Source organism: Culex quinquefasciatus, chromosome 3 (genome assembly GCF_015732765.1).
Source record: "Culex quinquefasciatus strain JHB chromosome 3, VPISU_Cqui_1.0_pri_paternal, whole genome shotgun sequence".
Lineage (NCBI taxonomy): Eukaryota > Metazoa > Arthropoda > Insecta > Diptera > Culicidae > Culex > Culex quinquefasciatus.
The window spans coordinates 179793899-179816262 of NC_051863.1; the positions used below are offsets into that span (position 1 = coordinate 179793899).

The window sequence follows — 22364 nt, forward strand, 5'->3', positions numbered from 1 at the left end:
TCTGTCACAGTCTGTCACCCTTGCGATGAACAACTTCCCCAAGAAAGTAAGCCGTTCCCGATTGTGAACCATATTTTGCCCTGTTCCGGCGGTCCAATCCGATTTCTTCCGGTGAATCCCGTCGCCGGAACCGGCCTCCCAGGCCCTGGTTGCAGTGCACCGAACGTCCCCGCTTCGGCTGGGCCAGAAATTGCGTGTTATTTTTTCCGTCTGCAAGCAGCGAAAAGAACAGCTTCTCGGCTCTATTCTGTCAGTGTGTGCGTGTGTTTGTGCGGCCAGTGGGTTGTCCCTCGGCGGCCTGGTGGTGGCCTTTCGGCGTGTTTGGACGGGTTTGACGTTTCGCGTTTATTTTTCTGTATTTTTTCGGCTTTCCGACCGAGAAACTCACCCGGAATCGGTCCGGATTGGGCCGTCTTGCAAGGAGTACAAGTGTTGTCGCTAGAGGAACCTAGGCTGGAGTTGGTTCTAATCCGTTTTCCTTGATTATTTTCTTCACTTTGATCCGGAACGCGTGATCCGCTTCCGAAAGGATGTAAGCGGAATGCCTTCGCAATCAAGACCACGCGGAATTACTGGCCCGGGATCGGGCAGTTCGGGGCGGCCTGCCGTAACGGCGCCCATGTCCGAGCGACAGCAAATGGCCCTGCTGATGCAAATGACCTCGTCGACCGGCGCCGAAGGAGGTGAGTTCGTTTGTTTACATTCATCATGGAACAGAAGGTCAAGTTTGTTTTGAATTGTTCTCTTTTAGAAATGAGTCCCGGATCGTCTGGAAGTGGTATCGGAGCAGGTGGAACCGGCACGACGGGTGGTGGTGGAGGACCTCACTCGCGCCGGGACCGAATCAATGAGCGTGGCGAAACGGCACTGCATTTGTCCTCGAAAAAGGGTGACCAGGAAACGGTCAAAAAGCTGCTCGAGCAGGGCTCAAACCCGAATGTGACGGATTTTGCTGGTGAGTGGTCACTAGACATACATTGGTTAACCTTTGAGACAAGCGTATATTACTGATAAGATCAACCAGAAAACGTTACCAGCTCCTTTCGTATCATATCAAACAGTTCTGGAGCAACATTTCGTCCCATTTTAACGCGTGTAATGAAAGGCCGTAAGAGCAATGTCGTACCGTTCTTTTCAAATGTTGCTCCAGAGTTGAGATTTGATCGGGATGGCTGAAAAACGAAATTACCAACCACTGTGAACCCGTCCGCTCCCCAGGGTGGACCCCGCTGCACGAGGCATGCAACCACGGCCACTACAATGTGGCGCTGGCGTTGATCAAGGCCGGTGCCAACATCAACGCGACCGGACTCGAGAACGACACCCCGCTGCACGACGCCGCCATCGTGGGCCAGCTGAAGCTGTGCAAGATGCTGATCGAGCGGGGCGCCGACCCGACCTTCAAGAACCAGAAGGGCAAACAGCCGTGCGATGTGGCCGCACCGGCCGTGTACAACTACCTGCTGCAAGCGCGAGGTGAGTGGGGATTATTCTTTTCACATGATACTTATGCATTGCGTAAAAGCGCTGGCGTTTAAGCTTCGACTTGATGACTCGTAGATCTTTCGGTTTTTGACGATTTTGATCTAGGGAGATTGATGGGGAAAGTTTCTAGTTTACCTTTCTTTTGCAAGAAAGGTTAATTTTGTGATCCACGTTGAACTTAAAAATTCAATATTGCATGCAAAATCAACTTGTACGCTAAATCCAATTCCCGCCAAATTTGCAATTTCAAGAAAAACTATGATTTTCTAAAAAAATATTTGCGTGTTTTCCTGAAGCCCATGAATTGAGAATGTAAAAGCTCTTTTCCCATTGATTGATATCCATGTTAGGGTTTGAGTCTTATTATGTTTTGACAGACAGAACATAAAATTTAGAGCCTTTTTAACACTCCGAACTATTTTAAGTTTTACTAAAACCCATTACACTGCCGTTCTAAGTGTGTTTGTCCTATGTCACATAAAGTTTTCTATAAATATGTAACAATTATTCATAGAATGACACAAAACAAAATAGTCAAAAATTAATTTACGAGCATTACAACGAAAATAATGTCCGGTTCCTGTTCTTGCCTGTTTCCTGGGGTGCCATTCCAGTAAAACCGGAATTACATGTACAGTACTCGTTCGGAGATACACCATCGGAGATGTATACGTAGAAAATTGTGTTGTACAAGCCTGAATCAGGATCTGTATAAATATTCTATCGGTGAAAATTGCGTAAAAAAGGTTTTTTTTTGTACCGGTTTTTAATTGACTTGGTATTAAAGTTGGTTCGATCTTAACAAAATATTTGTTATAACAGGCCGGTAATACACAATTTCTACGTATTAATCTCCAATGGGGTATCTCGATTTATAATTATTATTTTTTTTTTTTTGCACCAGCCACGCCGTAATTGGCTCACATAAAACAAGTAAAACTCCAAACCTTCAATTTTCTAAATATTGAAAGTTCTTTCTTAAAATGTTTTTTGAAGATGTTAAAAAATGGTGAAAATGGATTTTTGGCGAATTCTTAAATCCGAGCCCGTCAAGGAATTGGAAATCAAAAATGACTTCACTTATTTTTTGTAAAGTGCGTCGTTTTCAAGATTAAGGCATTTTACGGTGGAATTTTTTTGCAAAAAAAAAAATAATAAGGAAGAATATTTTCTAAATCCCGAGTAAGTTTCTACAATTTTCTTTTTTGACTTTGTTGATCGAACAGCTGGTTGCTGAGATAGAACATCTTAAAGTTTAATCTAATTAGCTAAAAGAAATTGAAGACAAATATAATTTAAATATCGGATGCATTTCCCCAACATTTCCCTTTTATTTGTAAAGATTTGAAGATTACTAAAGGGTGATTTTTACGCAAACTATGTCTTATCTCTATGAATTCCTTTTTTATAGCATTAGGGATTAATAAAAGAAGGGTGATTTTTTTACGAAAACATTACATTACTCCTTCTTTTTAAATAAGATTTTTAAATTTAAATATTTAAAAATTCAAGGATTTGAAGATTAGAAAATACACCGTAAAAAAATCATGGTAAAATTCCATGTAAAAAAGGGGAACACCTTTTATGTCAGAAAAAAATTCACCTCTAATAATGTGGAAATTTCCATCTGGCAGACGCTAGGAAAAAAATATCAAACCGGTGATAGTAACAACTAGCTTACTAAGTCCGCGCTAATCCGCACGACCAACTTCGCCGCTGTGAAAACTGACCGATCAAAGCCGATGAAACACTACGTCAGCGTTGCCACATGTACAGATATTTTTGGCACATACCAAACACTCAAACTAATTATTTTTACAGTTAAAATACACTTGAGTAGTTTTTGTAAACTGCACTAAAAAAGATAAACATTTTTTGCATCTTTTTACTTGTTTAGTTTTTGATAAAAATGTTTTTCTTTAAAGTTATACTTGATTGAGTGTTTGGTCTGTGCCAAAAATATCTGTACGTGTGGCAAGCCTGCACTACGTTTCTCGTATACAGTCATCCCTCATATTCGGAACAGTTTACAGATCGGCCAATGTTCAAATAATCATAGAAAATCGATAGTCGAACTTAATGATTCCCTTTTACCTTCATTTGAAAGCTTTTCTTGCAATCTTTCGAATGCTGTATCAAACAACTGCAAATTTTAACTTTTCTATCAAATTTTTGAAGAAAAACTTCGACCCTCCAAATCCACAAATTCGGAACACTTTTTTCATACGGATGAAACAAACTTTGGATCTCTCGAGGAGTACATATTTGTAACAAAATAATGACTTCACACACTTTTATTTTTTGATATGTTTTAGAGGACATCAAATGCCAACTTTTCAGAAATTTCCAGGTTGTGCTAAAAATCTTTGAGCGAGTTATTAATTTTTGAATCAATACTGATTTTTTCAAAAATCGAAAAATTGGTCGCAAAAACTTTTTAATTTCATTTTTCGATGTAAAATCAAATTTTCAATCAAAAAGTACCTCAGTGAAATTTTGATAAAGTGCACCGTTTTCAAGTTAAATCCATTTTTAGGTGACTTTTTGAAAATAGTCGAAAATTTTCATGATTTAAAATTAGTGCACATGTTTGCCCACTTTTGAAATGATTAGTGCGCTGACCACGCGGACGCGCTGTCTTGTTTTTGCATGCTCATTTTCATTTCTTTTATGTCGCTGTTTGTGTGCTTGGGTGAGTGGTTATTATAATTAAATAATGGCATCATTAGTGCGCTGACCACGCGGACGCGCTGTCTTGTTTTTGCATGCTCATTTTCATTTCTTTTATGTCGCTGTTTGTGTGCATGGGGTGATTGGTTATTATAACTTATTGGACATCATAAGTGCAGTGCTTCAGGGGACGCGCAGTCCTGTTCTTTTCGCGATAATTTTCATCGTAAATGATCGTAAAAATTTATTCCAACCGGCATCGATCGATTTTATGAAGAGTAAAGCATCATTTATTTACTATTTTTGAAATTTGCTCGCGTTATCTAAATTGTAAAAATATACTGATAAGTCCAGCCCATAGCACTACTGCTCGGCTGGCACGCGTTCGATAAAAAAAACTTTTTAAATGATCAATTATCTATCTTTCCGCAGCCGGTTGCCTAAGATTTAAAATTTTCAACCGATAAACAAAATGCTCATGGTCACATCACTGCCACTCGTGAATCCTGACCTCATACCCATCTACTAACCCCCTCAAAACTCATGTGATACTTTGTCGGAGATGCAGTCGATTGGGCGGTCTCTATCACTCAAGTATCGGACTAACATTCCCATCCACTTCCCCGTGACCCTACCACTGGTCGTGGCCGGCGCCGGTATTGATCAGCATGATAGGGGCCTTTGAGAAGTTGCGAAGCGAGGAAAGATAGCTCCCACTTATCTTCCACGGCTCGTGGATGTAACTTCTGGAGGTCCTGGTCAATAACGGAGTAGCAACTGCGGGTGGGCACCTATGCTTATGCTTATGCTTTTGCTTATGTTTGCCCACTTTTGAAAAAAATATTTTTTAAAAGTTTTCTAAGTCCCACCCAAACAACACTCCATTTTCTAATGTCGATATCTCAGCAACTAATTGTCCGATTTTCAATGTTAAAATATGAAACATTCGTGAAATTTCTCTTTTTTCGTAAAAAATATTTTCAAATAATTTTTAAACCAAGACTAACATTTCAAAAAGGCGTAATATTGCATGTTTGGCCCTTTTGAAATGTTAGTCTTGATTTGAAAATTTTTAAAGTATTGTTTTCAGAAAGATCGGAAAATTTCATATTTTAACATTGAAAATCGGACCATTAGTTGCTGAGATATCGACATTAGAAAATTGTGTGTTGTTTGGGTGGGACTTAGAAAACATCAATTTTCCTGTTTTTAAACCTTTGCATGGCAATATCTCAGCAACTTAGGTTCGTATCAACAAAGTTCAAAAAAGCAAAATATAGATAATTTTCTCAGCTTTTCAATTTTATTTTTTTTTTTTCAAAAGTGGGCAAACATGTGCACTTATTTAAAAAAATGGTAAACTGCGACTATTTTCAAAAAAGTTACCAAAAAATGGCTATAACTTGAAAACGGTGCACTTTATCAAAATTTCACTGAAGTACTTTTTGATTGCAAATTTGATTTTATATCGAAAAATGAAGTTGAAAAATGTTTGCGACTAATATTTCGATTTTTTGAAAAAAATATTGTTGATTCGAAAATTCTTAACTCGCAAAAACCACGTTTTAGACGAGTTTTGAACACGCTGTATCTTTTTTTAGGGGCAAGCTAGCACCATACTCTCTTCGGGAAAGTTGTAGAGGACATTCCAGAGCATCCGAATATGAATCCGGTTTTAGTACAGCGCGAAACGTGGATTTTATAAATATCAAAATCAAAAAAAAATGGGGTTTCCCATACAAATTTATATGGAAAATTGAATCGCTTTGCGCAAAGTGAGGACTAAACCAATCGTTCCCAAATTTTGGGGATATGTTTAGGACCTCAAAAGGAACTGAAAAATTGCTGTGCTCGCTAAATTTGGACAACTTTATTTTTGTCCATACCATATTACACCCTAATGCCCATTTGTATGACCAGCCCGCAAATTTATATCACACGTCTGTGTTTATATGGAGCCTCTATGAAAAAACTTGTTATGAAAAATGGCTTCCTTTGACATAGGGTTTTTTTGTATTACATATAAAATAGTGTAAATTTACATCTGTTTATGTGTAATTTTAATTATTATTTTAGATTAGATCGAGAAAAAAGGCAAATTCAAGAATTATTTTCAACGTTCCGAAATTAAACTTTTTTTTACTGTTGACTTAAAGATTCGCTCCAGTTTGCAGAAAAAAAAACTTATTTTAAACATTCAAACAATTCCTATAATATTTAAAACCTGTCGATCAAACAAAAATAACTTTTTTTTCAGACAAGAAAGAATCATGAAAGTTCATCTCCTAACATCAAAAGCTTTCTGCATTTCTTTGCACTGTTTAGCTCTTTTCCCTCCGACGAAAGTTCCATTCACGTTCGAGCTAACAGCTATTGTTTTATATGTCTTCTTTGCGCCTTCAGCAAAAGCTTTGAGTTATTACGCTCATTAATGTTTGCCAGAATTTGCATAGATAGAGTCGCTCGGCTCGAGGAGAAACCAGCCCCGAAACTGGAATAGAGGTTATTATTTGCAAGCAGTTATGACGGGCGAATGACTTTTAAATTTAGCATCATCAACAGCAGCAACAGAAAAACTGTGATGTTTAGAATAAATCAGTATGGGGATGTGAACAGGCAGATTGTGAAAACCAAACTGGTTATTTATATAATAGAGCAGTTCTCTAGGATTTCGGTCATTCGATTTTTTTTGTATTTTTTAATCCGACTGAAACTTTTTTGGTGCCTTTGGTATGCCCAAAGAAGCCATTTTGCATCATTAGTTTGTCCATATAATTTTCCATACAAATTTGGCAGCTGTTCATACAAAAATGATGTATGAAAATTCAAAAATCTGTATCCTTTGAAGGAATTTTTTGATCGATTTGGTGTCTTCGGCAAAGTTGTACGTATGGATACGGACTACACTGGAAAAAGATGGTACACGGTAAAAAAAATTTGGTGGTTTTTTTATTTAACTTTTTATCACTAAAACTTGATTTGCAAAAAAACACTATTTTTAATTTTTTTTATTTTTTGATATGTTTTAGAGGACATAAAAAGCCAACTTTTCAGAAATTTCCAGTTTGTGCAAAAAATCATTGACCGAGTTATGAATTTTTTAATCAATACTATTTTTTTCAAAAAATCGAAATTTTTGTCGCAAAAATTTTCATCTTCATTTTTTGATGTAAAATTGAATTTGCAATCAAAAAGTACTTTAGTGAAATTTTGATAAAGTGCACTGCCGTTCTACGCATAATTGTCCCATGTCAGTTTTGGACGAATTTGACTTTATGCTATTTTTGAGTTTAGTCTGATGTGTACTTTAAGAAAAAAACATAAAATCTGGTACTTTGTTCGCAAACTCATTAAAAACAACACCAAGTCTGTTTGTCCCATCGTTGGACTTCTACGCATAATTGTCCCACCAAGTATTTTCTAACACGGAATCATCAGTTTTACTAAGCATTATGTCTTGTTTACCAGTTGTATATCAAGATAATTACAAATAAGGGTGATAAATTGCTAACTGGCGCGATTAGGGACACATAGGGCGAATAGGATCCCACGGGACAATTATGCGTAGAAACACAGAAATCGATCGAAAAATTTCAATCGCGTTTTTCTCAGTTCCACTTTTTTGAACATGGGACAATTATGCGTAGAACGGCAGTGCACCGTTTTCAAATTATAGCCATTTTTATGTTACTTTTTTAAAATAGTGGCAGTTTTTCATTTGTTTAAATAAGTGCACATGTTTGCCCACTTTTGAAAAAAAATATTTTTGAAAAGCTGAGAAAATTCTCTATATTTTGCTTTATCGGACTTTGTTGATACGACCCTTAGTTGCTGAGATATTGCAATGCAAAGGTTTAAAAACAGGAAATTTGATGTTTTTCAAGTCTCACACAAACAGCCCACCATTTTTCAATGTCGATATCTCAGCAACTAATGGTCCGATTTTCAATGTTAATATATGAAACATTTGTGAAATTTTCCGATCTTTTCGAAAACAATATTTTCAAAATTTTAAAATCAAGACTTACTTTTTAAAAAGACCAAACATTCTATATTTCGACCTTTTAAAATGTTAGTCTTGGTTTAAAAATTTTCAAAATATTTTTCACAAAATGTTTCATATTTTAACATTGAAAATCGGACTATTAGTTGCTGAGATATCGACATTGAAAAATGGTGGGCTTTTTGTGTGAGACTTAGAAAACATCAAATTTCCTGTTTTTAAACCTTTGCATTGCAATATCTCAGCAACTAAAGGTCGTATCAACAAAGTTCGATAAAGCAAAATATAGAGAATTTTCTCAGCTTTTCAAAAATATTTTTTTTCAAAAGTGGGCAAACATGTGCACTAATTAAAAAAAATTAAAAACTGCGACTATTTTGAAAAAAAATACATAAAAATGGCTATAACTTGAAAACGGTGCACTTTATTAAAATTTCACTGAAGTACTTTTTGATTGCAAATTCAATTTTACATCAAAAAATGAAGTTAAAAAATTTTTGCGACCAAAATTTCGATTTTTTGAAAAAAATAGTATTGATTAAAAAATTCATAACTCGGTCAATGATTTTTTGCACAACCGGGAAATTTCTGAAAAGTTGGCTTTTTATGTCCTCTAAAACATATCAAAAAATAAAAAAAATTAAAAATAGTATTTTTTTGCAAATCAAGTTTTAGTGATAAAAAGTTAAATAAAAAAATCACCAATTTTTTTTTTACCTTGTACCATTTTTTTCCAGTGTAGTCCGTATCCATACGTACAACTTTGCCGAAGACACCAAATCGATAAAAAATTCCTTCAAAAGATACAGATTTTTGAATTTTCACGTATCATTTTTGTATGGACAGCTGTCAAATTTGTATGGAAAATTATATGGACAAACTAATGATGCAAAATGGCTTCTTTGGGCATACCGAAAGCACCAAAAAAGTTTCAGCCGGATTAAAAAATACAAAAATTAAAATTGAAGAGCAAAGACCGATTTCGTAGAGAATTGCTCTAATATCAGTAAGTTTATCAATGTTTGCCGAGGGGAAGAACCTACTGACAAAGGACGTCCAGTATGTAGAACAAAATTTAGAAAGTTCACTTAATGTTCACGTCGCTGTTTAGTAAGCCCATTTTTTCGGAAGCTCTAAGTATTGATACGATTTTTCGCTTATTTTTTCAAATGGTTTTCACAAGATGTTATTTTTTGGAATCCTGTACCATAAAATATTATAGAATATTGTAATGCATGTTCACTTCCTTATTATTGTTCATCACCGTTGTGTCTTTGTTGTAGTGCCAATTTGACTGTCAAGAATCTTAAATAAGTCTCTCGTCTCACCGACACCGAGAGTGCCTCCATCTGCATTAGGGTGGTCTAATTGAGAAGATGTGCGGTGATAATTACGTCTAATTGAAACGATACACCGCGTCCCTCAGTTTCGAGTTTCTCCTCGTATTTTTTTATTTTTTCGCACTCGCGTGTGCTGTGTTTGCATGTGTGTAATGGATGCCCAAAGCTATTCATCTCAGAAGTTACATTCCGAGAGTGAGTGAGTAAGTTTCATTACCTTCGGTTGGTTCGTTCGTTGTGATGATAGCTCTTATGTTCATCGCGTAATTCTCCTTCTCGAATCAGGAAAAAAAGAGGAGCTTCATTCTCTCTTCATTCGCTGGCCTGAGCCACTCTGGGACAGTAGGAATATAATAAATAATTTAAATGACTCGATGTAAAGGTTATCGAGAAGATTAATGTGCTCTGCCACTGCGTTGCTAGTTCTTTCGTGATTTTTTTTCTCCTCTCAACTGTTGTTACTTGGAGATGCCGATGTCGTCTCCACTGTACCTCTTGTTGTTGTTGTTTCATTTGTCATTACACCGACTGGACTCGGGCAATGTTGGCGGACATTTTCTCGCTTTTGCTGATTATTTTGCTTGTGTTGTTTCCTTTCTGGCTTTGTTACTTTTACTTTGGTGTTTTGTTTCTTCTCTTCCTTTTTTATGGTCAGTTTATTTTTATTTTATTTTTTGTTTTCTCGTACATTAGCACGAAAGCAGCGCGTACACATCACACTTCCAGAATCGCAATCTTTGAAGCGCTAGTACAATTTCCAGTGGTGTAGAAAATATTGGGATAATGATGGGTTTCACTCTATCTTTTTTTGACATATGCGATTTTTGTTTTTTTTTTGTCGTATTTTTTCAATTGAACTTTCAATCAAAATTCAATCAACACTTAAAAATCTATTTTAAATTTTATTTTTTGAAAGCTTAACTCATGAGTTTTCAGACAATTGGGTTTGATGTTTGATTTTTATTAAGGAATTTTGGAACTGTTTTGGAAATTTTATTCTGAATTATTTATTTGAGCAACAAAAATGCATTTTATTTGTCAAAATCCTCGAAAAACGAGAATTTGTGATATTTGATTACAAATACTTGATAATTCCACATAGAGCATTGTAAAAAATACTTATTCTTTAAAAATGTTTCAATACTACACGGAAAAAATCAATTCTCAAAATCGAGAAATTAAGTATTGGAGCATGACAGTCCAGACTCGATTATCCGAAGGCCTCGGAAAAAAATCACTTCGAATAATCGAATCACGAAAAAAAAAATTCGTTGTCTAATTTTTAATTGTTGAGCATAGGTATGACCCCTAAACTACGCTAAAATTATTTAGAATTTTTAAATCCAAGATGGCGGCCAAAATGGCGGCGATGCAATATTGAAAAATAATTTTATTTTTTAAAAGAAAACCAACAACTCAAATTTGACCAAAATGGGGTCGTAGAACTCAAATTTTATGTTGAAAACAAGAAAATATAAAAAATACGATTTTTTTCGTGATTCGATTATTCGAAGTCCCATACAAACCTTCGAAAAATCGAACTTCGGGTAATCGAGGCTTCGAGTCTGGACTGTATATGGGTAATTCTCCGCCAACTCACACAGCAGTTGCCCCGACCCCTCTTCGATTTGCGTGAAACTTTGTCCTAAGGGGTAACTTTTGTCCTTGATCACGAATCCGAGGTCCGTTTTTTGATATCTCGTGACGGAGGGGCGGTACGACCTCTTCCATTTTTGAACATGTGAAAAAAGAGGTTTTTTTCAATTATTTGCAGCCTGAAACGGTGATGAGATAGAAATTTGGTGTCAAAGGGACTTTTATGTAAAATTAGACGCCCGATTTGATGGCGTACTCAAAATTCCGAAAAAACGTATTTTTCATCGAAAAAACGCTAAAAAAGTTTTTAAAATTCTCCTATTGTCCGTTACTCGACTGTAAAAAATTTTGGAACATGTCATTTTATGGGAAATTTAATGTACTTTTTTTCGTAAAATCGCGATAACTCGTGATGTTTATAAGCAAACCCCTTATGTCTAAATATCAAAATTTTTGTAATTGTCTGCTCTACAACTTTGTAGAACATTGTTACACTCTAAAAAATAACCCTGCAAAGTTAGAAAAAAACATGAAATTTTAAAATGAAAAATTTTGTTCTAAATGAAAAAATTACCCTTCTGGGTCAATGTAGATTCGAAAAGAACATTAAATTTCCCATAAAATGACATGTTTCAAAATTTTTTACAGTCGCTTAACGGAAAATGGGAGAATTTTTAAAACTTTTTTAGTGTTTTTTTCGATGAATAATACATTTTTTCGGAATTTTGAGTACGCCATCAAATCGGGCGTCTAATTTTACATAAAAGTCCCTTTGACACCAAATTTCTATATCATCACCGTTTCAGGCTGCAAATTATTGAAAAACACCTCTTTTTTCGCATGTTCAAAAATGGAAGGGGTCGTACCGCCCCTCCGTCACGTGATATCAAAAAACGGACCTCGGATTCGTGATCAGGGACAAAAGTTACCCCTTAGGACAAAGTTTCACGCAAATCGAAGAGGGGTCGGGGCAACTTTTCCCGATTTCGTGTGAGTTGGTAGAGAATTACCCATATTAGAAATGTCAAAATTCTAACCTCGCCGAGATGGCGTAAAACCTAATAAAAGAACATTTTGTCGTCAACTTGAAGGAAAAATTAAATTTTCTACCTAGAACGTTTTTAAATTTTATTTTTTGATATTAAATCAACCAAAAAGTATTTCACCTTAGTTTTTTTTTTGGAAAAGTTTTCGATTTTAGAATTATTGCCTCTTAATTTTCAATTTAACAAAAACAAAATTAATATTTATATTTTTAAAAACGAGTGCACAAGGTCATTTTTTTTCGAAAAGCTCTGAAAATTTTCTTTAGTCTTGTCAAAAAAAATTTAAGATGGATCTTTTCGATAATATTTAATAAAACTGAAGATTTCAAAGTGTCACCTAAACAGCACTCAATTTTAAAATTTTGATATTTAAAAAACTGAATACAGTCCAGACACCATTATCCGAAGACTCGATTATCCGAAGGTTTGCATGGGACTTCGGATAATCTAATCACGAGCAAAAAACATTTTTCTCGTTTTTTTTTTCTTTCCTTGTTTTAACATCAAATTCGAGTTCTGCGACCCCATTTTAGTCAAGTTGGCTTAGTTGATTGCCTAATACATATAAAAATGCATTTTTTTTTCAATATTTCGTCACCGACATAATGACCGCTGTCTTAAATAAAAATTATAAATAAAAAAATTATATAAATATAAAACATAAAATTTTAGCGTAATTTAGGCGTCCTATTTAAGGGGTTACATACATGTAAAGAATCACTGAATTTCATATTTCAGAAAATTTATTAAATCACCTTAAACGATGATTTTCAATCACTTCTGAAAGTTTCATGAAGATATTTTATGATTTAAGTAAGTAACAGACGATTTCAGCTGAAAATTTTGCCATGCGCAAAGCGAATTGTCAAACTTTGCGAGCGTTTTTCTCTGAACACAGAGTTGATTTACGGGTGCCACGATATCTCGAGATGGGATGGACCAAACTGGCTGAAATTTGGGGTGAAGACTCGCAAGACATATCCCGTGTGCATGACGAAGCCCAATTTTGAAATTTTGCATTTTAAAAAAATACAAAAATCGAAAACTTTCGATTTTTAATATGAAAAACATAAAAATATGTTTATCCTTTTTAAAAATAAATCTTTTGAAAATCGGCCTTTGTCATGCACACAGGACCGGTTTAACGAGTCTTCGCTAAAAATTTTGAGCCGATTTGGTCAATGCAGTGTTGAGATATCGTGGCACCCGTTTTTTGAAAATGCTTACTTCATATAGCTGTATCTCGGCGAAGATACAACCAAATGTCTTCAAATTTATTTTGTTAATAGTTGAAAATGTATATTTTAATGTCTTGAAAACAGATTTAAAAAAAAAGTTTAAGTTTGTGCTCAAACCAACCTCTGACATTTTTGCCAGACAACGAAAAACTTTTTTTTTATTCGATTTACCGAAGGTTCGATTATCCGAAGTGAGAATTATCCAAGGCCTTCGGATAATCGGATAATCGAGTCTGGACTGAGTACTCAATACAACTTTCATACTAACATTCCTATCCAATTCCTTATGATCTTACCACTAGTCGTAGCCGGCGCCGGTATGGATTAGCATGAAAATTGCAAAGTGACGATAATTGGCTAAACATTTTCATCTGGTGTTCATGAAGCTCTTGAAGGTACTAGTCAATTACGGTGTTGCAACTCCGGCTAAACATCCGGATGTTTTCTTGAATTTAGAATTTTGATATAGAGGACCAGCATGTAATTCAATCGAACACCTAATGTTGGCATATCTGCACTTATGATAGAATCCATCAATTTTTTTTTAAATTTGCTTAAATAATAAAAAAATATATAAAATTAGACGGAGTTAGCATTCATTGATCCATAACCTGCCAAAAAAAAAATAATTTTCCCCTATTTGAGTAAGGAGTTTATCTGGGACTAATTCAAATTCGCAGTGGTGACTTCATTTTTAAATTTGTTAGGAGACCACTTCTCACCAACGCCCATGCCCACTTTGGTCACACCAAAGCCTGCCTACCGGGGCGGGACCTCCCTTGCTGCTGCTGATGTGCCAACCAACAATTCGTGTACTGTAGTGTGATGTGTGAGCATGGTGGGATTCAAATCGCGTTGCCGCTGTGTTTAGTTGATCCCGCTGAATTACATGCGAAGCGCGCGCACTCTAACGGCAAAAGGTTGATCACCTCACTCTCATCATATCTGCGTCCGCGGTCTGCGTTGAATTTATGCCGCGCGCAAGACGATGACGCATTACACCCTTTAGATTGAGGAGGAACGTTCTTTCTCTTTTTTTCTCTCTCTCTTCAACGAAACGGGAGATTTATTGTCCGGCGCACGCACGCAAGCCAAAAGCGATAGATCTTCTCGAGTCGGGCCACTATTGGCAAATGTTTTGACCAAATGAAGTCGACGTGGTCAATCAAACGTTTACCAGTTTCTCTTTCACTCAGCACCATCACCACCCATTTAAAGATCGGGTGAATATTTAAATTTTAAAAAGCTGGGGGGCATGATTTTGTAGAAATTGTGGAAGTCCATTTCACACATATCGACGTATTGGGCGTTGTGTATTTTGACCACCTCTTCGTAGCAAAACTAAAAAAAAAAATCATTTTGATTAATGTCATCGAAATTGATGGCAGAAGTTGGCAGGGTTCAATAAAGTTGACTTCGTTGGACTGATTTCAATGTGGGTGGGTGGGTGCTTTTTGAGTCAATTAGAGAGATTGAGGATTGATTTATTGAGTCATTTTGGGTGGAATTATGCCTGTGGTTTATTTAACCCCAAGTGCTTTTTTGTCCAATTTTTTTAAGCCTTATGTAGAAGTTTGTATTTGTAAATTATACTCGGTTCGTTCTAGAGGTCGTATCGTGCCGTAATATAGGCCTACAGGACAACATTTTACGTTGAATAAAGTTTGTTGTAGAAAAATTGTGAAACTATTAGAAAAACTGCGAAAGAAAGAGTTAATTCCATAGGCATTTCATAACTGTTGACATATGGAAGTATGGGTGTTGAGGTTGTTGCAAAAAGATACCAATCTCGGATGTTTATGGTTTTAAAAATATTAATTTTTAACAGTAATTTGATGATTTTTTATTTAACTTTTTGTCACTAAAACTTGATTTCCAAAAAAACACTATTTTAATCATTTTTTTCATTTTTTGATATGTTTTAGAGGACATCAAATGCCAACTTTTCAGAAATTTCCAGGTTGTGCAAAAAATCCTTGACCGAGTTTTAAATTTTAAAATCAATACTGATTAAAAAAAACGAATTATTGGTCGCAAAAATTTGTCAACTTCATTTTTCGATGTAAAATCAAATTTGCAATCAAAAAGTACTAAGTGAAATTTTGAGAAAGTGCACCGTTTTCAAGTTAAAGCCATTTTACATTGAAATCTGAAGTCAACTTTTTTGAAAATATTCGCAGTTTTTCATTTTTTTAAAATCAGTGCACACATGTTTGCCCACCTTTGAAAAAAATATTTTTGAAAAACTTAGAAAATTCTCTTTTATTTTGCCTTAGTTGCTGAGATATTGCCATGCAAGTGTTTAAAAACAGGAAAATTGATGTTTTCTAAGTCTCACCCAAACAACCCACCGTTTTCTAATGTCGATATCTCAGCAGCTAATGGTTCGATTTTCAATGTTAAAATATGAAACATTCGTGAAATTTTCCGATCTTTTCGAAAAAAATATTTTCAAAATTTTTAATCTAAGACTATTTTTTTAAAATGACGTCATATTGAATATGTGGCCCTTTTGAAATATTAATCTTGATTTAAAAACTTTTTTTTCAAATGTGAGCAAACATATGCACTAAATTAAAAAAAAAAATGAAAACTGCGACTATTTTCAAAAAAGTTATTTTAAAACGGCCTTAACTTGAAAACGGTGCCTCTTATCAAAATTTCACCTAAAGTACTTTTTGATTGCAAATAAGATTTTACATCGAAAAATGTAGTTGAAAAATTTTTGCGACCAATTTTTCGATTTTTTGAAAAACTTAGTATTGATTGAAAAATTCATAACTCGGTCAAAGATTTTTTGCACAACCTGGAAATTTCTGAAAAGTTGGCATTTGATATCCTCTAAAACATATCAAAAAATGAAAAAAATAATTAAAATAGTGTTTTTTGCTAATCAAGTTTTAGTGACAAAAAGTTAAATAAAAAATCATTAATTTTCACACGTTTTTGTATGGACAGCTGCCAAATTTGTATGGAAAATTATATGGACAAACTAATGATGCAAAATGGCTTCTTTGAGCATACCGAAGGTACCAAAAAGTTTCAGTCGAATTAAAAAATACAAAAGTTAAAATTTTATAAAAAGAATACCGATTTCGTAGAGAATTGCTCAATATTGAATGGTTGACGTTCCAAAATTTAAGAACATTTATTTTAAAGATCAGAACATTTCACAAACTTTTCATTTTTTTAACATTGAAAATACGATCATTAGCTTCTTAGATTGATGATACTTTAAAACATAAATTTTCTTGTTTCTTTTCTTTTATTCGCAATTTTATTGTAAATTTTCTGAACTTTTCGTAAAAATGCTTAGGCTTGATCAATTGTGGACACTATTTTTTTAAATCCAACAGCCGGCATTTTTAAGTTAAAATTTTAAACATAATGTAGCTATATCTTTAAAACGGTGTCATTTATCAAAAAATCTACTTTCCGAACGGAAATTTTATTTTACATTGAAATCTGAAGTCAACAATTATCGAGTTGAATTTGTATTTTTCCCAAAAGATTTTTTTTTCCTAACTCGGCGGCAAAATTTATATTGATCCACACTTTTCTGTGACCCACAAATGCGGTTTTTGTCACATTCATTTTTAGTTTTTTTAGCTGATTTAAGCAAAATTCCAAATTAAAATCTAGTATCAAAGACATATGAAAATAAAATCTTAAACAAAATTTAAAAAAAAATAGGGAGCGTTTTTTTATCACGTAACGCAAAAATATTTAGACCCCCTAACCCCCTTAAATGCGATGAAAATGCATATAGGTCATTTATGCGATCAGGGGCAGTGTGTTGAAATTAATTGATTGTCCATTAGGGTGACAAGAAAAATTGAAAACTTTGGAAAACTTAAGAGTTACCCCCCGGCTTTCTTTAGATAAAATTAAGTGACTGTGCCAATTTTAAACCAAATCGTTTGAAATTTAAGGGTTGCGTTTAATGTGTCGGGTCATTGTCAAGTGAGAGATTCTTATGTAAAATTTTATGACACACAACTTTGTCAAAGGCCGCCGCAAAACGATTTGAGTTAACCCTGACGAGCTATTAGCGATTTGAAGAAGACGTTTTTGTTTAAAAGTTTATTTTTCACTAACTTTAACGATCAAAAGCGACTAGAGGGTGACGATTCTCGAGATTTTCAATTTCCCGGGAATCGAGAGTTGAATTTGGCCATTTCCCGGGAATTCCCGGGACCCGGGAGTTTTTTTACTATGCCAATAGTGGCAAAATTTAAAAAGGCGTGGTGTTCGTCGGGGAGATCGGTTGAAGAATCGACGCGCGAGAATCCGCGAGAAAGTGATAGAAGATTCTGGAATTCATTAAAAAAGTGTCGCGTGGTGGCCTTGGGAGTTTGGCCCTCAGTCGAGTGGTGTTCGTCGGGGGGATCGGTTGAAGAATCGACGCGCGAGAAACCGCGAGAAAGTGATAGAAGATTCTGGAATTCATTGAAAAAGTGTCGCGTGGTGGCCTTGGGAGTTTGGCCCTCAGTCGCGTGGTGTTCGTCGGGGAGATCGGTTGAAGAATCGACGCGCGAGAAACCGCGAGAAAGTGATAGAAGATTCTGGAATTCATTGAAAAAGTGTCGCGTGGTGGCCTTGGGAGTTTGGCCCTCAGTCGCGTGGTGTTCGTCGGGGAGATCGGTTGAAGAATCGACGCGCGAGAATCCGCGAGAAAGTGATAGAAGATTCTGGAATTCATTGAAAAAGTGTCGCGTGGTGGCCTTGGGAGTTTGGCCCTCAGTCGAGTGGTGTTCGTCGGGGGGATCGGTTGAAGAATCGACGCGCGAGAAACCGCGAGAAAGTGATAGAAGATTCTGGAATTCATTAAAAAAGTGTCGCGTGGTGGCCTTGGGAGTTTGGCCCTCAGTCGCGTGGTGTTCGTCGGGGAGATCGGTTGAAGAATCGACGCGCGAGAATCCGCGAGAAAGTGATAGAAGATTCTGGAATTCATTGAAAAAGTGTCGCGTGGTGGCCTTGGGAGTTTGGCCCTCAGTCGAGTGGTGTTCGTCGGGGGGATCGGTTGAAGAATCGACGCGCGAGAATCCGCGAGAAAGTGATAGAAAATTCTTGAATTTATTGATAGAAGGCTTCGCGTCGTCGTGTATATATTTTCTTTCTGTTGTTGAGCCGGTTGTTCGCGGTCTGGACTGGGTAAATTCGTGGGGAAGTTTGTTGCAAAGAAGTCATGCGCGAAGAATTTCATTAAATCGATTGAAACAGTTCGGTGTATCAGCACTATTTGAGGTTTACATGATAACGAATAAAACGTTGCTAAAAATTTAATTTTGTTTTGAAAGCCCATCCCTTAGCATCGTGGCTCGGATGGCACGACGACGGATCTATTTTAAATTGTACGTTACCGAATAATGCGTTAATTCAAATTTCATTTCGTGTTGAAAGCCCATCCCAAAGCATCGTTGCTCGGATGGCACGCCGGCGGTAAAAAGTAAAAAAATACGCGAATGATAAGTCCTTCTCATAGCGTCGTAGCTCAGAAGGCAACGATTATGGTTCACAGTTCACATTCTGGTCATACCAAGATGAATCCTGACCTTCCCTTTCCTTCCCCTACTAACACAATTCCCCCACTTCCCGTGATGCTTGAAGGAGATGCTGTGGATTCAACGGTCTCATGCGGTGTCAACAGGTATAGAGCGACAAACTCTGTGTCTGATGAGTCTGCAACTTCAACTATCGGACTAACATTCCTACCTTTGTTGAACTGCATCTCCTTGGGGGGGCGCCGGTATTGACTTAAAGCAGAGATCTTCAGGGGTTATACAGTGAGGATGATTAGCTCCCACTACTCATCTGTTGGTTCATTGTGTAACTTCAGCTGATCTGTCAATAACGGAGTAGCAGCTCATTGGCAGTCAACCATGCTCATGCTCATGCTCATGCTCTGCTCAATAGTGGCAAAATTTAAAAAGAAAGGTATTAAATTTGTTATTTATTCGTTAAATTAAGTATACTCATATTTTTTTAGGAACTATATAGTTTACTATAATTGTTTTAAAATGTTTATGAATCATAATTCGCAATGAGTGACTTTTCAAATGTTGCACAAACTTGTTCCATGAACTTCTTATTATTATAATTTCCCAGTATCGAGATTTTTGCAATATGATAAAGAACGACTCAAAACAACAATTTAATTTTTTTTTCATCCTTTTTAAGGTCAACTGTAAATTTTAATTGAAGATATATTTACAGTTATCAGGAAAACCGGAGTATTCACAATTGGCGAACCTTAACTTTACAAAGATTACCGCTCCAGAGTTTAATATTGAGGTTGACGTGAAACATAAAATTACATCGCTTTGACTTCAAAAAAGAAATTACCTTGAAAATTAACTTAGGTACTTAGAATTTAAAAAAAAATAAGGATTGCTATGCTCGAGAGAAGATATGGAATTTGAACATATCTTGAAAAAGCTTTTACCTCTTAGAAATAATAAATAAAAATAATATTTCTAGAGTTTTTTCATAACGCCCGATAAACACTCTGGATTTATAAAAAAGAAAACATTAAATTTCATTTCTGGGGTGTAACTGCAGAGTATGTTTTAAGGTAAATTTTGGGGTCCACATTTTTTTGGCTTCTCTCGATTATAGTTATTGGAATTTTTGACAAGTTAAATAAAAAAAATAAAAAAATATGAATAGGAAGATTAGAGAAGCATTGGTTTATTTGAATTTGAACATCGAACATTAAACATCCAATGTTCCAAACAATGTTGAATTTTTCAAATAATTCTTGATTAGTTTATATAATTTTGCTTCAATATTTATAAGTAAAAAATTTCCCGGGAGTCTCGACCGAATTTCCCGGGAATCGAGAGGTCCAAAAATGGTCGATTTCCCGGGAATTCCCGCTCGTCACCCTCTAAAAGCGACCCTTAAACAGTATCAAATTTCGCTCAAAATTTTCACAGTTTCATATTTTTGCATAAAAAATCGAGTCTGAATCTGAGGTCGATTTTTTTTATTGTCATCCTATTGTCCATGTTCCATGAAATCTAGATTAATTTTTCAAAACATCCTATACGTCATGGGTTTCCTATGCAGATAGGACCTTTAGAAAATTTAATCTAGAAATATTCAATTACCCATTAAAACAAATGTTATTTTTTGGCTTTTTGTGTGCTTTAAAACCGCCTTAGCAAAAAAAAATGTTTCGTTGGACCTTCTCAACAAAAATAAAAACTCTAGACTTTAATCTCAAACAAATCTCCGGCTTATTTTTCCAACTACTGCAACTATCTTGCGAACTCGTTTCTCCCTTACGGTATCCACGGCACAGCTCCCAGCAAGCAAGCAATGTTAATGAAGCTCACGGTATTCAAGGCGCAACCTTGTGCGATGCCACCGCTCCAGAAAGCCCTACATTAATTTCAAGTGAAAACCCCCAGTCATCCGTTCTGCTGAAATGAACCGGAATGAAGCGCTTCCCTTTCGTGAAGCTTGGAGAACTTTTGCAAACTTCTGCTCTCTCTCTCTCTCACACACACATACACTCACGTTAGCCGGCAAATCCGCACAAGAAGAAACTTCAAAGAGACTCGCAACAGAACTCGAAATTTCGTATGAATGAACTTTACTACGACGACAACAGAGAGAAACCTCTTGCAAGTGGGAGACAGAGAGAGAAAGTCGCGAGCGCACTCCCGCGTGAGAGAGCGTGGCACTCTGGCTGGCTGTCTGTCTCAGTGGTCAACGATGGAACGGAACGGCACGGCCGTCTCAATGCCGCGTCCGATCTCGCCGTAGTCGTACGTCGCGTCGCCGTCGTCGGTCAACCGGTGTCCGCTATCCGTTCGAAGACAGACAGAAAGGGATAGAAACGCGAGAAAGAGAGACAAAAAGGGAGAGGAAGTTCTCGCGCGTAGTAAATCCTGTGTGGTGGTGGCCTAAATTAAGGGGTTCTTACCAAAGGCCTCGTCGTCGGCGCCCCGGTTTTGGGAGGAAAGAGAGCGGAAGAGGATTGAGTTGGTGGAGAAGCGGGTTGACACACTGCTCGATACACACAGAGTGCAACAAGAGTTTGTCGTGTCGAGTACGACTTATGCAAAGTGATTAGTTTTGTGTTGTGTTTGGTTGAGGTTTGCAAATTTATCACTTTTTGAAATTAGTTTTGAAATTACTGCGGCGTCGATTGATTGCTCTGGTCACTGGCAAGCATTAGTCAAAGTTATTCGCAAATTTCAAGCGATTTTGCATAAATTTTAACAAAGGAAAAGAACTTTAGAGAAATTTGCGGAAAAGGAGACAACAGAGAATGGCGATGGATGAAACCGGTCGGATGGTCGATTGGTCGTTGGTGTTGTGCTGTGCCAAAGAGAGCGAGGGAGAGAATTGTGTGCATATGTGTGGAAGTTGCCAGTTGCTGCTCACATGAGAGGACGAGTTGTGAGGAAATTTATTGATGCCACCGAATGTGAAATATATTAGAGTGGTCAATATTGTATGTGTGTGGGTGTTTTTGGCGCACGGCGATATTATTCTTGACGGTATAATAAATATCAATAACATGTTGAAATGGATACGCGGTGACGAATTACTGAAGTTGTGAAGAAATTTCTCTTTTTGTTAGAATTTACGTGGACAAAAACGAAAACAAATAATTGTAGGTTTTGCTGTGATAGAAAATTTTAGTTTATGACATGAATTATATTTTATTGGTGGTAAATCTGATGGTAAAAAAATTGCAAATATGAAACGTAACGTTAGTACGGATGAATTAAAAATGTAAAACATTATGAATCTCGTGTATACTTAATGACAAATAAACTTCAAGCGATATCAACGGATTTTGTTGGAAATGGAATTATTACCTATCATTGCCAGTAGGCCAGTGTAATTTGATAAGGTAGTGCTATTTTAATTAACTATTTGTTAGGGCAGCAAAATATTAAAAAGTAAATTTCAAGCTTGATTACTCAATTTGAAATGAAATTTTGCTAAATAGAGAAAAAAAAGTGTA

At 36.0% G+C, this 22364-nt stretch overlaps 1 protein-coding gene across 1 annotated transcript in view; it reads left to right on the forward strand.

Moving 5' to 3' along the window:
• LOC6052027 (ankyrin repeat domain-containing protein 11) overlaps positions 1 to 22364 on the forward strand; it is an 86968-nt gene continuing 64604 nt past the window's right edge. The window contains exons 1-4 of the mRNA XM_038260227.1: positions 1 to 46; positions 530 to 683; positions 752 to 955; positions 1219 to 1476. Coding sequence (XP_038116155.1) covers positions 26 to 46; positions 530 to 683; positions 752 to 955; positions 1219 to 1476 — 637 coding nt within the window. The 5' untranslated portion in view covers positions 1 to 25. The remainder of the gene's footprint in view (positions 47 to 529; positions 684 to 751; positions 956 to 1218; positions 1477 to 22364) is intronic.